The 15,306-nt window shown below is 52.0% G+C and overlaps 6 protein-coding genes across 6 annotated transcripts; 4 read left to right on the top strand and 2 right to left on the bottom strand.

The window, feature by feature from the left end:
• Positions 1-164: 164 nt before the first annotated feature.
• Positions 165-2,508, top strand: J4E82_006296 (uncharacterized protein; the record flags this gene model as incomplete). The annotated part of the gene is made up of 3 exons (XM_051732553.1): positions 165-1,070; positions 1,136-1,506; positions 1,554-2,508. The coding sequence occupies 3 exons, from the start codon at positions 165-167 to the stop codon at positions 2,506-2,508; spliced, it is 2,232 nt and encodes a 743-aa protein (XP_051587699.1).
• A 1,165-nt stretch (positions 2,509-3,673) lies between these two features.
• Positions 3,674-6,047, top strand: J4E82_006295 (uncharacterized protein; the record flags this gene model as incomplete). The annotated part of the gene is made up of 4 exons (XM_051732552.1): positions 3,674-3,817; positions 4,098-4,973; positions 5,063-5,891; positions 5,950-6,047. The coding sequence occupies 4 exons, from the start codon at positions 3,674-3,676 to the stop codon at positions 6,045-6,047; spliced, it is 1,947 nt and encodes a 648-aa protein (XP_051587698.1).
• Positions 6,048-6,654: 607 nt separating this feature from the next.
• On the top strand, positions 6,655-8,345 carry J4E82_006294 (uncharacterized protein; the record flags this gene model as incomplete). Its single annotated transcript, XM_051732551.1, has 5 exons — positions 6,655-6,672; positions 6,743-6,844; positions 7,237-8,204; positions 8,255-8,277; positions 8,329-8,345. The coding sequence occupies 5 exons, from the start codon at positions 6,655-6,657 to the stop codon at positions 8,343-8,345; spliced, it is 1,128 nt and encodes a 375-aa protein (XP_051587697.1).
• A 647-nt stretch (positions 8,346-8,992) lies between these two features.
• J4E82_006293 (uncharacterized protein) lies at positions 8,993-10,220 on the bottom strand (the record flags this gene model as incomplete). Its single annotated transcript, XM_051732550.1, has 2 exons — positions 8,993-10,008; positions 10,064-10,220. The coding sequence occupies 2 exons, from the start codon at positions 10,218-10,220 to the stop codon at positions 8,993-8,995; spliced, it is 1,173 nt and encodes a 390-aa protein (XP_051587696.1).
• A 122-nt stretch (positions 10,221-10,342) lies between these two features.
• Positions 10,343-10,759, bottom strand: J4E82_006292 (uncharacterized protein; the record flags this gene model as incomplete). Its single annotated transcript, XM_051732549.1, has 4 exons — positions 10,343-10,388; positions 10,457-10,511; positions 10,564-10,593; positions 10,651-10,759. The coding sequence occupies 4 exons, from the start codon at positions 10,757-10,759 to the stop codon at positions 10,343-10,345; spliced, it is 240 nt and encodes a 79-aa protein (XP_051587695.1).
• A 296-nt stretch (positions 10,760-11,055) lies between these two features.
• GCN5 (histone acetyltransferase) lies at positions 11,056-12,538 on the top strand (the record flags this gene model as incomplete). The annotated part of the gene is made up of 3 exons (XM_051732548.1): positions 11,056-11,564; positions 11,621-12,446; positions 12,509-12,538. The coding sequence occupies 3 exons, from the start codon at positions 11,056-11,058 to the stop codon at positions 12,536-12,538; spliced, it is 1,365 nt and encodes a 454-aa protein (XP_051587694.1).
• Positions 12,539-15,306: the final 2,768 nt, after the last annotated feature.

The raw sequence follows: 15,306 nt of genomic DNA, 5'->3' as shown, positions 1-15,306 counted from the left end.
CTAAGCATGGCGAAGCATCTTCGACCGTGGGTCTTCGCGATCGCTCCATCGCCAGTCGCGCCCTGAGCGTGGCTCTTTTGCACTGACGTGTTTTGTTGTGCACGTTTCCTTTTTCCTTTCAAGATACCCTACATAGCCGTTCCTACCGTCGCTCATCCTTCATTATGTCGTATCTCGAGCGTCAAACGACGCGGATTACCGGCATAGAACATGGCGCTCGTCGACGCAGCGTCCTCAATCCCTCATCTTCAAACAAGGTGCCCAACGCGAAGAAACCACGCACACGACCCCCGGCATCGCTACGCGACCATCTCCCATACCCTAACTCCACCCTCTCTCCTACTTCAGGACCGTACTCCATAGGAAGCATGGAGATAGAAGTCCCTGTTGAGAATCCCCGACCGATCTCGAACATAAAGTGCAAGGGCCGGCACCTCCTGCAGTTGGAGACTGTTCTATTCACACTATACTACCCCTCCTCGTTTGGAAGTGGAAACGGGAACGCTCCAGGAGGAGAGAAGAAATGGAGTCGAGAGACATGGCTTCCAAGACCACGCATGGAAACAGCGAAGGGTTATGCGCGTTTTGCTGGCATACCAAGCTCTATAAGCATTGGTATTTTTGGCGCAACCACCATGCTCACGAAGCTACGTGGCTACAGAAATGCTCCTCCTGCAACTCATTGGCCTCCAGAAGGCAACATGAAGAAGAACGGTTATAAGATCAAGAACCAGCAGGGCAGTCCGCCCGAGGACATGGGCAAGGAGCCCAAATTCCCTCTGCTGATATTCAGTCATGGTCTTGGGGGCTCAAGAACTGCATACAGTAGCTTGTGCTCAGAGTTTGCAAGCTATGGCTTCGTCGTTTGCGCGGTGGAGCATAGAGATGGGAGTGGGCCACGTACTTTCGTCAACCACAAGAGGCGAGGGAAGCGGAGAAAGGACCCGCAGGGAGGAGGCAAAGCAACACATAGTGCTTGCGACGGGGACGAAGAGGATGATGAAAGTTTCGACAAGTTTCGGCACCTGGACCACACTGAGGAGGAGATCGCGCGAGGCTATCACCATGTCGTACGTCTCCATTGGGTTCTTTTTGGCGGTGGGTAATACGGGGCGTGATAGGCTGACGATCGCAGGACTACATCTTTCCCAAAGATAACCCAATGGATACTGCACCGAACAATGAGCACGGCGTAGACGGCGAACTTCGGAGCGCGCAGATCGAAATGCGTCTCTGTGAACTCGAGGAAGCATACCGTGTACTCAAGATCATATGTGCTGGTGATGGAGAGAAGATCGCACAGCAGAATCTACGTGGGGAGGGTTACGTTGGCGGCTCTTCAAGAGGCCTGAGTGGAATTGATTGGGCACAATGGAAAGATCGGTTTCACGTAGATAAGATGACCGTCGCTGGCCATAGTTTCGGAGCAGCGACTGTAGTAGAGGTGCTCAGGCATACAGAGCGATTTACTAACGTCCAGGCTGGAATCATCTATGATATTTGGGGGTAAGTACGTCTCTGCCCTTATTACATCAAAACTAACATACTTGCAGTGCGCCTGTAAAGCCACCAGTGGACGACCCAAAACATCGGATACACCTCCCCTTACTGGGTATCGCCAGCGAGGCGTTCATGTATTGGCAGAAAAACTGGGATGCAGCCATGTCTCTGATGAGAGAGGCCAGCGAGCATGGCGCCCCTGCGTATCTCTTCACTGTCCGAGGCTCCGTGCACATCAACCAAAGCGACTTCTCGATCTTGTACAAGCATATTTCATCGTTGTTCCTGAAGGCCACTGTCCATCCGCAAAGGGCTATTGACCTCAATGTCAGTACAAGCCTCGAGTTCCTTAGGCTAGTAGCACCAGATTCTGGAGGTGGGAAGTCTATCATCAGTAGGTGCATGACAGATGAGAAGATCTTGGAAACGCCTCTCATGGAAGACATCCCCGACGAGCACCGACCGACCGACCAATGGATAGCCGCTCGTCTACGGGTAGACAATGAGTTCAGGAAACGATTGGCCGCTGGCCTCCAGAGGAAGTTTCGGCGCAACTTCCAAGGTGGCATGGGCACTGGATACAGTACTTCTGATGAAATGTGGTGTTTCCGCAAGCCTTCTGATGAAGATCTGCAAACATGGATCAACGCAGAAGATAGGGGAGAGAAGCGCATAGATGAAGACCGAGCCACCGCACCAACTGAGATTCAGAATAGTGATCATGCAGCTGCCGATGCTCATAGATCTGCATCGTCTGCCCGGAGCGATGCCGAGACGAACGAGAGTACACTGCGAAGTAAAGACGTTGGAGATGCAAAGGATGGATCCAGCTACCGAACGGGGCATGAGGTGCGAGATAGATATGATAATGCTGAGAAAAACACTTGTGGGAAACCTGGAGAGACAGAGACATCAGCCGCTACAGGACAGGGTGAAGATGCACCGTCAAACAACTGGTTGGGTGTTCTTCCTAAGCTTAGAGATGGACCGGGTCAGGCGTCAGCGTAGTTACAGTGCTAGATTATGTGATCATACACAAGCTTTAAACGTTCTTGACCAGACGCTTAAATAGCTAACTTTAGACAGATGCAAGTGGCAGGCACAGTGTGCTCGCCTTGTAGGTTGGGGTGCATAGTACCAACGCAATTGATGTCGGCCACCTAGATAACCCGGGGTCCGTATTGCTTGTATTGTCTGGACAGCAGAACGAAAGAGACCAGCACCTTTCAGACTGTGAATCGGGATAGTGTCAAGCATCTATAAGATTTTTGCACGTCTGATTGAAGTAATTTAAGATTGTTTGTCTTTCGCAAAACTAGCCTCGTCATCATGAAGCTGATAATGAAGCGCATGATGGACTGACCGCTGCAAGCACTGTGGATTGACTGATGGGATTCTTGGCTCCACGTGATTGGTCAGGCTAGTCGGTAGTTGCCGAAACGGAAATTTAGCGTTCAGTAATCATGTTGCAAGTCGTCCCGACCTGCACCAGAGCGACAAGACACACCGCGAAACAATTGGCCACAACTATCTACCAAGATCTGACAACCTCGGTCTCAAACGTCTTGTCGATTATGATTTCCAAGAACAGTCTAGGAATGGTAGATCTGTACGCAGGAATAGCAATGTAGATGGTACCAGTATGAGCGGAGAACCCACTCGGCCATGAACCCACGGTCATGCAATCGTCCGCACCTCTCGTCCTACATGAACTAGCCGCAGCTTGTGCGGAGACGCGCATTAGCCCTGTGTAACAGCGGACCCTTGATCGATCTCGAACCTTATGAGCTGAAGCGGCCGTACGCTGAGTCGGGCACCGGACAGTCTTTTGCTTTTCCATGCTGGCTGGCTTGCGTCACGTTGGATTAGTTCTGGACGCCATACGACCCGGCGATCGCTTATTTACATATGCACAACGTCTTCCCGCTACTTTTACGCGAAAGCGATTACTTCATCGAGAATCTGGACAGAGGATTTCTGCTATTTGTACAAGTGAACGATAGCGGTGTTTCAAGAGTCGGATCGGAGTGACAGCAACCCGCAGATTCCGACTCCGGTTCGCTCTGCATTCCTTCACAAGTTTCGCTACAGGTTCCACCGAACCCCTTCGGAGACATACCTCCGGCGTTCTTACTTTGTTCGTTCTGCAGTATCAGAAGCGAAGACCAAAATCATGACGAGCTCAGAGTCGGAAGAACAACCGCAGACATCGCGAAAGCGCTCGCGCAGGAGTAATAGTGGCGATGACGGTGGTGCTGGAGGAAAGAAGGCTAGGGGACGGCCCCGGGTAGATACGCAGGATGCCACAGCCGCAGATGTGAGTGGAGACGTCGTGTCTTTTCTTTTCTTTTTGCCCTGATTCGTTATTGCTCAATCCTACAGCGGGATGGAAGATGAGAAATGTACACCTGCTCTCATCGAAAAGGCTGTGAGGCAGTGCCATTCTTCAAGCTCGACCCGCTTCGAGATCGACCTTCGTCGCCCCCTATGGACGACCCCGCTCCACCCGCAGTGCCCATTTCATCACCATTCAGCCTGAACCATTTCACACCTCAATGTCTCAGACCACGCGTCGACTATGCTGACAGATATGGCAGAGACGAAGAACTCAAATCCGTCTTGCTCAGCGAGCTTATCGCCAACGGAAAGAGACAACGATCTCATCTCTGAAAAACCAAAGCGCACAGCTTCATTCCATCATCGAGCAGATGAACAAGACTTTTCTAAAGCTGAATGAGTCAACCGTGAAGTCAGGTTTGTTGCAACTGAATCCGACATTGGCTCAGGAGTTCAAGCTGGTGACGGAGACATTTGCGAACTTGGTTAAGACAGCCAGCGAGGGTCAGTATGAGGGAGACGAAGATGGCGAACAAGGGGATCAGGGAGCTGCTGAACGCAGTGGTGCACAAAGACCAGTCGAGCCGGAAGTCGAAACTCAACACGTTGGATGGGGCTATTCCACAAACTCGAAGCCAGATGTTCAGAAGCGCCCGCAACAACAGCAACAACAACAACAACAACTATCAACCCCGGATAGCTACCTCGCACATATCAGTGCTGCCTATGGTACTGTAGACACCAGCAGGAACGATCTAGTGCCATGCCGTGCGTTTCCAATTGGCGCTGTTTTTGATCAATCGAGCCGATCTTCACAGCCCCCAGGAGATCCACCGTCTTCGCATACCTCGTCGCAATCAGCACAGCTTCCCTTTGGTCTTGTAGACTTACTCAGCCAACAGCAAGCACCCTTCGCATCATCAAACCCGCACATCTACTCCGTTCGTATACCGACGCCTGACGTTACTCCACCAATAAACAGGCTTCCAACACCTCCTACAACGAAAGTCCCGACGAAGACACTTCAACCGGTGACAACATATAGTTTCGAAGAGACTACATTTGCTAGGAGACTATCCAGGGCGGCGCTTGAGACGGGGTTCCATTTGCTGAGTCGTGCCAACGATCGTCCTACGGTACGTACCCAATTAGCCGATGTACGAATTGCCTTTTAACCTCACTGCCCTACTTCAATGATCGACAAGAGACTAACCATTGCAGTTAGGCGATAGATCGCGTCTTCAAACTCTCTCTACCCCACCAAACTCTCGATCAAATACGGAGCCGCTTCCGGACTATTATGTCCCGTTCTATTGATGAAGACCTGGACTGGTGGGAATCGCCTTTCATCCATCTCGGCGGCGCAGGAACTCACTATCCGCGACGTGATGCTGCGGGCAATATAACACATGTTAGGAATGGGTGGAACATGCGGCAAATTGGACCACCAGAGAAGAGAGTACATATAATAGAGAACACAGAAGACGGCAGGAGTGAGGAGTTGGGTGATTTGGATCTCAGTGGATTTGAGGGAGAGTGGTTCGACTGCCATGATGTGCAAGGGTATTTGGAGGATAAATACGCGTGCAAGCTCGATCCGAGAAGTTCATTCGCGGAATGTGTTATCGACGAAGAGGACGAAGGAGCGCCCGAAGTTCATAGCAGTGCTCTACGACCACGTCCAAGCATACCAACGGAGCTGCCTCGTCTCAACAATAGTTCTACCAACCCAGCGACAACTTCGTCAAACACTTCGACAAATCGACCTGGTCAGCCTTACAACATGGCAGACAATGGAGCCTTCGGTCTAGACATGTCATTCGGTCACACTAGCGACTTTCCCAGGCTCATCAATTACGATATATCTTACGATCAAACACTAGGATTAGATCTCGCCCCTGGATACAATTATGATTTCTCGCATTCCGATGGCTTTCACATAGGCGGCATGGATTTGGGCATGGATATCATGAACGACGTGACTGCGGCTTTGCCAGTGGTGAGGCAGAAGCGGAGAAAAACTGGCTGGGTCGACGTCTCAAGACTTATCGATGGTGAGTGCAAATGGTGACGAGAGACGAATAGTCCCAAGGTTGGCTAACAAAGTGACAGAGATCATTGTACGTGGCGTTTGCCTGGGGCGGTCGCCGGGATACAGGCGTAAAGATGTAGATTTAGCGGTGCGAAAGTCTCTGGTGCATGAGCATTGAGCCAGTCGTTGCAAGTACGGTGTTGAATGTACCGAGATATCCAGGCACTACTAGAAGAAGCAGCACGAGTTTTGCTTTTGATGCAATTTCTGCGGCCTAACCCAGGACCATCTGATGATTTGACGACATGTGTATCAATAGAATTATCAAGTCGCATGCATATTGCGCACAATCATTTGCTATGACATGAGTGTACGAGAACGTTCCATCATGTTGCTGCGAAGGCATTGTTCAGCTGGTTATGGTCAGTGTCACGTGTCGCGCTAGTATAGCGTTAGGCGCTAAGGAATCGGCGCCCTCAATGATTGCCGGGACGCCGCTCACTATCACTCATACATCCACGACCACGAACGCTGAGGGCACCCGAACACGTCGTACAAAGCCTTCCGTCTGGGCTAGCGATATCCGTAGAAGTTCCTTGACAGCGCAGAAGCTTCCTCAAGCGCGCGCACCTATTTGCAGCCTCAAGCGCTGACGTCGCCTGCCTGGCTTGCCTGCCTATTCCTCAAGCCTCTGCACGCGAGCGACCATCGCAAGCCTTTGTGCAGCCTTCACAGAGCCCATATCGTATACTAGATAGCTGAGACCATAGCAAGCAGTCACCACCATGTCGAACTCGGTCGTGGTTAGTATCCCCTGGGCGCGCATGCGAGCGGTGGAAGGGTGAAGGCAGGCTTGCTAACAGCGACAACCAGGGCGGTGTCTACCAGCAGATCATCGAGAAGGTGATCCAGACGTCGCAGAATGATTTCGAGGAGTCTGGCGTCGACCACACGACGCTCGACGAGATGAAGCAGGTATGTTGCAACCTGGCCTCTCCATCTCAGGCGTCGCGCCTTTCTTTCCTTTGTCGCATCACCACTGCGGCCCCTGCACCACACCGCTTGTTGTGTTTCTCGCATTCCTTGTCAAACAATCTCTCGCATCGTTTTCGCTGGCTGTGGCGATCGCGCCATGGTCGCCTGGCCTGGGATGTTGGGCGGCTGAAAGCGGGGCGGAGTTACCGGTCGGTCTGGCAGCTCGGGGGCGCCTCAGTATTTGGGTCACCTTCTTATAGCCCCTGCACAGCTCCCCCACCCGCCAAGACCAACGCATCACTTCCCAACGCGGTATAGCTTGTCATGTGACGGCTGCTTTTATATCATGTTTCACTGCACAGCCATGCAGAACATATACTGACCATCACTAGGGCTGGCAAGAGAGGCTATCTGCTCTCAAGATTGCTCACTTCCCTTGGGATCCCGCCCCTGAGCCTGTTCGTCAGCCGCCTACGGTGCCATCCAACGTCAAGGTTGACAATGATATGCCTCCCGTTTCCGGTCCTCAGGATGGCCTAAACTTCCCGAATGTGCCCGTCAAGACAGAAGGAGGATATCAGCCACCTGTTGCTAACTACCCTCCAGCCCAGACTGCGAACAATGGTTATGGTGGCAGCTATGATCAAAACACACAGCTGGCAAACCAGCGCGCGGCTGCGCTCGTCCAGCAACGCATTCAGCAACAGGGACATGTGCAGCAGCAAAACTTTCCCAACCTTGCTCAACAAGGACATTTGCCGCAGATGCCAATGCAAAATCAGCAGCAGCGGATGATGGCGCCACAACAACAGCATCAGCGCCCGCCGCAACAGCAACAGCAACAGCAACAGATGCCGCAGCAGCGTCCACCGCCGCAAAATCACATGTACACCTCTCAGACTGATGGTTCAGGTGATGCCATGGCCGACTGGGAGGCCCTGAAGGCTGCGCGAGCTGCTGATGCAGTTGAGCGTATGGCAGCAGACGACTTCATGCGTGCCCGTGTTGATGCCATGGCTATGCGTCAAGACAGTGGCCTCATGGTGCCGCTCGATTCGATGCCAAAGGGCAGGAAGCGAAAGGCTGCTGTGCGTGTGTTACAGACCGAAGATGCAGAAGCATCGTCAAGTGCACCAGGCCCTGCTCGCTTTGACGGCGACGACGATGTCAAGCCCGAAGAGGATCCGGATGATGCGATCAACTCTGACCTTGATGATTCAGAGGACGAGCTTGGCGATGGCGACAACAGTGATGACGAGATGGTCGACTACATGCTCTGTACCTATGACAAGGTCCAGCGCGTCAAGAACAAGTGGAAGTGCACCCTCAAGGACGGTATCCTGACGACGAACAAGAAGGAGTGAGTTTCACGCTGAGATGATGAAAGAAAGATTACTAACGACATGGAAGATACTTGTTCCACAAGGCAAATGGTGAATTCGAATGGTAGAGCATTCGCAAACCATTGCTAATGCCCGTGGTAGCTGAACTCGAGTTCTAAGTCGCTCCGTGCAGCGCACGAACAACACTCGATCGAGACGCGAGTCTAGTACGACGGTAACAGAAGAACCGCCCACCTCGTTCCCTCGTTTGCGACGATCACTACGGCTCGGTACGAACATCGATAACGGGCATCAGATTGGATACCAAAGCCTACTCATATGAAGTTTAAAAAGAAGAAAGAAAGCAAGAAATCCCAATAACGCACGCATTACTTGATACCCTGGATCTGGACGACTGGGCGTCCGCAATATGTCCAGGTTTACATTAGTCAAATTGAATTTTTAGTTGGGGCAAGATTAGAGGTCTGGTTGGTTTCCATACCATAAAGCACAGGCGTATCGGCTCTATGACGCTTCACATTTCCTTAGGTGGAGTTTTCCTAGTGCATTCAGGGAAGATAGTTGACGTCTGGAATCATGTTGGCGGCTGGAGCTCAGCACCTCTTTGGCTGGGTGGCTGTTCTCTGCGTCTATCAAAAAGAAGGATTCCAGCAAAACCATTACAGAAGGCATTGTACGATTGTGGGCTTCTTCTTTCGCTCTGTTCTAGTCTAGGGCAGAGTTGCAGAAATAATGAACAAACAGAATTGGCACATGCTGAAGACAAAGTCCATATTTACTGCCCGTGATTGCTAGGAGTATACTATCATAGCACGTCTTGATCTCCACTTTCCTCACCGCTTCCGGTGCCGTTGTGGATAATGGTCTGATCAGCATCTCCAGCATCACCTTCTTCGTCATCCTCTTCCACGAGCGGGACGAATCGGAAGTCGACAAAGCTTACTTTGCCACCTGTCGCATTTCCAGTCGCGGTCTGGGAACTTGATAGACCACTCTCAACCTCGATCATGAATTGTAAACTCAGTACGCCTTGAGTGTCTGCCCGTATGCTGACTTTGGTCGCAACGTTCATGGCACGCGCAGCCTTCTGTATCAAGCTGAACTTGTAGGACGAGCGAAGTACAGTGTGGGGATCGCTCAGCTGGAAGGTTTCGAGCAAATTGGCTGCCTGATCTCCTGTCTCGCTATTGACGTTGAAATTTGTGGACACAGGAGTGCGGAAGGTGGAAGGCTGGGGCTGATTGTTAAACTCGACGCGCGCAGAGCCCAGAGTGCCTGACGATGCTAGGGCGAAGAAGGGTTTACCGCGCACTGTTTTGGCGTACATGGTCAGCTTCTCCGGGCTTGTGGATGATAGTTCTTGTATTGCGTCGTATAGCCAGCTGCCTCGCATGATGACTTTTAGTGCAAGGGCCTGGCGATCAAATGGTATCTCGTCTGCATATTCGGGCTCGTATGTCGTGAGGTCGCATTGCGTGCGTATGCTTGCCTCGGTGAGAGTCACGGCTAGTGGAGCACCAGGGCCATGGTAGCTTATTCGACAAAGGTTGTTCATGCCACCTAGTATGTTGTTTCCTGTAAAGGCTGTGCTGGTCGGGTAAGGAGCGTCGCGCGCCCATGGTGGCTTGGATGTGGAGGGGTCGGTGAGACCGAAGATCTGGAGGGTCTCGAGGAGAGCGGGAAGGGATATCTGAAATGCTGGGGTGGTAGTAGATGGTGGCTCGGATTCGTCATCGCTGTCGGAGTGTTGGGAGTTGTGTAGTGGGGCAGGCGCATTGAAGGTGTAAGTTGTGAAGAGAGACTTGTCGAGGAAGGCGGAAGCTGTGGTCGCGTCAGTCTAGAGATGGGACGAAGGGACGGTTGCAGGTAGAAGTACCTTCCATGACGCTTGCCTCATCGACAGCGAGCTTGATGCCAATGTCGCTGATCTGGACGTGGGCCTTGTTGGAGAAGGCGATGCAACGAAGGAGTAGGTAGAGCTGTCGCGCAGAGCCTGACACTGCCGTCAGGATCGGAGGCTCGTCTTGGTCCATGGTGCTGTGTTGTAAGTGTGTGGGATGTAGGGTATTGCGCAGGTAGTGTCTTGAACTTTTTATTGGTATTCCATAGATTGTACACAGAGTATGCCCCTAACGCCGGACCGAGAAGTAGGAAACTAGACGTAGACGCCGACTGCGCAAATCATGTAGACTGCACCGAAGCTGTTTGCCGTCAGTCAGTCAGTCAGTCAGTTGTCGGTCGCATCTTGTGTCTTTTCGAGGCCACGTACCCGAATGCTAATGAGGCCGGAACACCGAGAACGGGGAGGTTGACGAGGGATCGGTCTGTTTGCGGATAAGCAGAGGTTCGCTGGAGGAGGGTGAAGGTGTCGCGTACTCATGCCGAAGAGCGTGGTCAGGACGAGGGCTGCGCGTCGTTAGTATAGCAGCTCCACCAAGCACGAGAGCAGAGCTTCCAGCATACATATGGCTAGCAGCACGAAGCCGACTGTGAACTGCGTGTTCTTTCCAATGGCAGGACTGAAGGGCGAGGACGCAGCAGCCTCCCAGACGTCTACAAGTGGGCTCGACATGTTTCTGGGCGTGCAATTGGGCGGGATCAAGTGTCTCTTGCGTGAAGCTGCTTTGGTGGCCTTTGGTCCTCACTGAACGGCCATCGGCCATTGATTGGTGTGGGGCCGTTAGCGTGGGAGGCGCACCTTCCCCAACATTCAGTCAACACCACGCGCAGGGCCGAGAGAAGGCGCGACTACATAGCTGAAAGCGCCCTACACCACAACATGGCGGGCGCAACCGATGAAGGTAAGTGTCCATGTCCCCGTCAGCCTCCTATCTGTCCACAGCCCTTCACTGGTGTCGCGCATCTCGCATGTATCCCCGCAACAACATCCCGCAGTTGCGCGACGTGTTGGGCTATCCCACCTCTCCGCCAACTTCACCGCTACCCATAGCTCCCCCCATAGCTCCTTCACAAACACGTCCATGTTCTCCGGACACACAGCTCCACCGACTGCAAGCTAATCCGTCTTGTCCCAAAGCCAAGCGCAAAGCGACTGCCGACCCTCCCAATGGCTCTCCCAAGCGCATAAAGCAGGACCCCTCGACCCCCTCTGCCACCGACGATGCGCCCGCACCCCCCGTGAAACGCATAGTCCCATTCCCCGAGAAACCTGCGGTAATAGAAGAGCGCAACGGAGAAATCGAATTCAGAGTCGTCAACAACGATGGGGAGAGGGAGAGCACTATTATCTTGACGGGCCTCAAGTGCATTTTCCAGAAGCAGTTGCCCAAGATGCCAAAGGACTATATTGCCCGTCTTGTCTACGACAGAACACACTTGAGTATAGCCATTGTGAAGCATCCCCTCGAGGTGGTAGGGTATGTACGCCCATTCTCCTCGTTGACAGTCAATTACTGACAGTATCATGGCACAGTGGCATCACATACCGCCCCTTCGACAAGGGTCAATTTGCTGAAATCGTCTTCTGCGCTATCTCATCGGACCAACAGGTCAAGGGCTACGGTGCCCATCTCATGTCGCATCTTAAAGACTACGTCAAGGCTACCTCGCAGGTCATGCACTTCCTCACCTATGCGGACAACTATGCTATTGGTTATTTCAAGAAGCAAGGCTTCACCAAGGAAATCACCCTGGAAAAGTCAAGATGGATGGGTTATATCAAGGATTACGAGGGCGGCACCATCATGCAGTGTAGCATGGTACCCAAGATACGGTACCTGGAGAGTGGTAGGATGTTGTTGAAACAGAAGGAGTGCGCAAACGCCAAGATAAGGGCTGTCAGCAAGAGCTACGAAGTCCACGCGCCGCCAGCACAGTGGGCAAAGGGAGAGTTGAAAGCCATCGACCCCCTAACCATACCTGCAATCAAGAACTCGGGTTGGTCGCCTGTCATGGACGAACTCGCCCGCGCACCCCGCCACGGACCAAACTACAACGCCCTTCTCCATCTCCTCAACGACATGCAGAACAACAGCAACGCCTGGCCCTTCCAACAGCCCGTCAATAAGGATGAGGTGTTGGACTACTACGACGTCATCAAAGAGCCCATGGACCTTGCGACTATGGAGGAAAAGCACGAGAAGGATCTTTACCCTACTCCCGAGGACTTCATCAGAGATGCTAAGCTCATCTTTGACAATTGCCGCAAATACAATAATGAGAGTACGCCGTACGCCAAGGCTGCTAACAGACTGGAGCGGTATATGTGGCAGCGGATACGTGATATTCCAGAGTGGTCGGTAAGTCTTCTATCCATGACGATCTACAATGCAGAATGGGATCATGGCTAACAAATCATCAGCATCTGGAAGGTGAACTAACAGGAAAGTAAGAGGTCGGTCTTCCGATTGCTTTGATTTTCCGCTGTTGAGCAGCCATTGTGGTAGCTTGCATCGTTCTATCAATTGTCTTGTTGTTGTTGTCTTTAGCGGCATTGGGAAGGTGTCTGGTGTACGGTATGTCGTATTGACGAACGGGGGCTTGGCAGGCTCGTTATACCCTTTTTTCGTACACATTTGATTTGAAATGTTCATATATTTTCCAAAGAGTGACTGCCGTAGAAAAATCTCAGAGCTTGATTGTTTGCTAGTCACCGATCACAGATCGCGATAGACTGATGTTTCCAGAGCATCAAGCCACGCCAGTAACTGTTGCCTCTTCTGCTTTTCGAGGATTGTAGGACAAGTGTGTATAAACCTCGGTATTATAGTTACCATGGAGGAATTCATATTTTGTTGTATCTGACATGATTACCGTACCACATAGAAGTGAAGGAGCAAGTTGGCCTCGTCTACTCGAAACATCGCACCTGTCTTGTGACAGGGCTTTGACGTGAGGCGGTACTGCTTGCAACTGTACACAACAATCACTGATGTGATGTATCATTTCTGCGTGATTGCCTGTTCGCGTGTTTGCCTGCTTGCATTGATTTCATATGACAAGCCAAAGTGTGGTAGCACTGAGCATACGTTCCTGATCAAACACGTAGGACCAGGCACATGGGACTAGGCACATCTGACTAGGCAGGTAGGACCAGATTCTGTGTTCGACCAAGACGAAGCGGTTGGTAACCTTGAACCAAGCCTGTGCGTCATAGTGCAGCCATGTCAACATGTTGTGTTCCTCAACCTTATTGTGGCGTTTGTAGCATGATTTATGTACTCTTTTGACGCGTTCTGAAGCGAGGCTTTGCGGTTTGGCGATGTGTTGTATGTACGGCTACTGGATGGGAGTGAGCCAACACGATGTGTGCATAGTGGCTGAGGAAATGCAGTTTGCGTATACTGGATTCGGTACGTGTTCGGGACAATGTGCGGCGTGCGATAGTGTAGATTCTGGGCTTTTGAGCATTGATGGTACGAGAGCAAGTGCGGCGGGTGAAGTCGTGGGAAAGATGTCCTGGCTGGGGTTAGAGAGAAGCGTAGCCTAACAAAATGGTAGTACCACAGCTCTACAGCGCAGGTTGATCACCTAAACAGAACCCAGTAATCTTTGCGACCACTCAGCAATTCGGATCTGGTGTTTTGCACAGAACTAATTTGTGCACCTCGCCATTTCGAGGGGGGCTACCTCAGACCTGGTGAATGTAAACATCAATCTTGTCACAACTCATCCTTCGCAAACAGCCGATCACCGGACTGTAATCTCGTTGTGATCTGTACCCAAAACTGTTCGATAAATCCTACAGAACAGCGCATCAGGTAGCCTCGTATGTGCTCGATGTGGTGTGCGTACAAAAACGTCCCTGACCCCTTGCCGCACCTGCAAGAAGTGGGGACCCTCTTACAAACACTGATAGGAGCTGTCCGAGATGACGGACATTCCGGATGCCAAAAAGTAAGTTACTCCGGTATGTGAAAACGAATCGCATCGATCATGATCCTACAAGTCGGAGGCTGATGGTAGGACTGAGGCTCCGCGGATGGCTGTGCCACTTAGTTGTTGGTATTCCGTGATTGTGATTGTAGCGGACGCCACGTAAAGTATGATTATGTACTGTAAATTGTAACTGGTCGCTTCGCGTAGGGCGGGATAGTAAGCCTGACAGTAAGTTGTGCCGAGGGCGCGCCCTAGCATGTTGTTCCCTAACACGCCAAGTCAAAGGCACAAGGAGCAAAGTTTTCCAGTTCCCGGGCATCTGTTAGATAGTAATCCTGTAACGCTGGTTTCACAGCTCATTTGGAGGTGATGCCAGCCCACACGATGGGCTACCGCATGGGGTTGGGCCCGCTGCGGGGAAGGGTCGAGGCTAGGAGGGTAAGCCCACCTGCGCGTCTTGAATGACATTCATTACAGTACACTACGTCTGAAACCATGTCAAGATCGCTCTGCAAGCCAAGAGAGCGGCTATCCAAAGTGTATACACAGGCGAGGTCCGCAACATGATTCGGCGCAAATATCTCGATGCGTGTCCTCGTGATAAGAACCCTAGCTCCCATCACCTGCAGGATATCACACAAGCGCGTTCGATGGTCGAGCGTGTTTAGCGCAGACCTGGTTATCGGAATGATGATGATAGCGTTGGCCGAGACCCGTTGGAAAGATAACCTTGAGGAACACCAGTCCAGCACTCGCTGATTGAGGCGCACGCCGTGTCTTACCATGGCGTTGGCGTGTGCCCCAGTGATTGGAGTGGGTAGGAGGGTCTCCTTGCGTCAGACGCTGTCCTTTGGTCTGATCTGCATTCCAGAGGGTCCACAGTGCATCCACAACACAACGTACAGGCGAAAATTGACAATGGTTCGCGGATGGAGTCAAGTCTGGTTTTGCCCCTGTTGTGATTGCTGCTAGATCCCGGTAATTGCTTCTGCACATGTCCCAAGAGAGCGGAAACATCGACCTCGGGGAAGACGATGGAGGTCGGGTTGTAAGGACAGAGGTGCTGCTTCGAGAACGCCACGCGAAGCCGAAAAGAGAGCCTCAACCGAGGAGGGGCGCATATTCGCCGCCGCTTATCACAGACTAGGTGGGCGGTCCAGCACGTTCATCTCCGTGATTGGCCCCAGCGCAGACTATCAATGCTGGGGAAAGATAAGAACCTGGTCGGGGTTGCAGAAGCGCGGTAGGTCGGCCGGTACTGGGAGAGGTTGACACGAGAGA

The sequence above is a fragment of the Alternaria postmessia genome (assembly GCF_024291825.1).
Source record: "Alternaria postmessia strain BMP 2775 chromosome Unknown scaffold_36, whole genome shotgun sequence".
Classification (NCBI taxonomy): Eukaryota; Fungi; Ascomycota; class Dothideomycetes; order Pleosporales; family Pleosporaceae; genus Alternaria; species Alternaria postmessia.
Note: the sequence above shows the minus strand (reverse complement) of the source record. Positions and strands in the feature narration are given on the sequence as shown.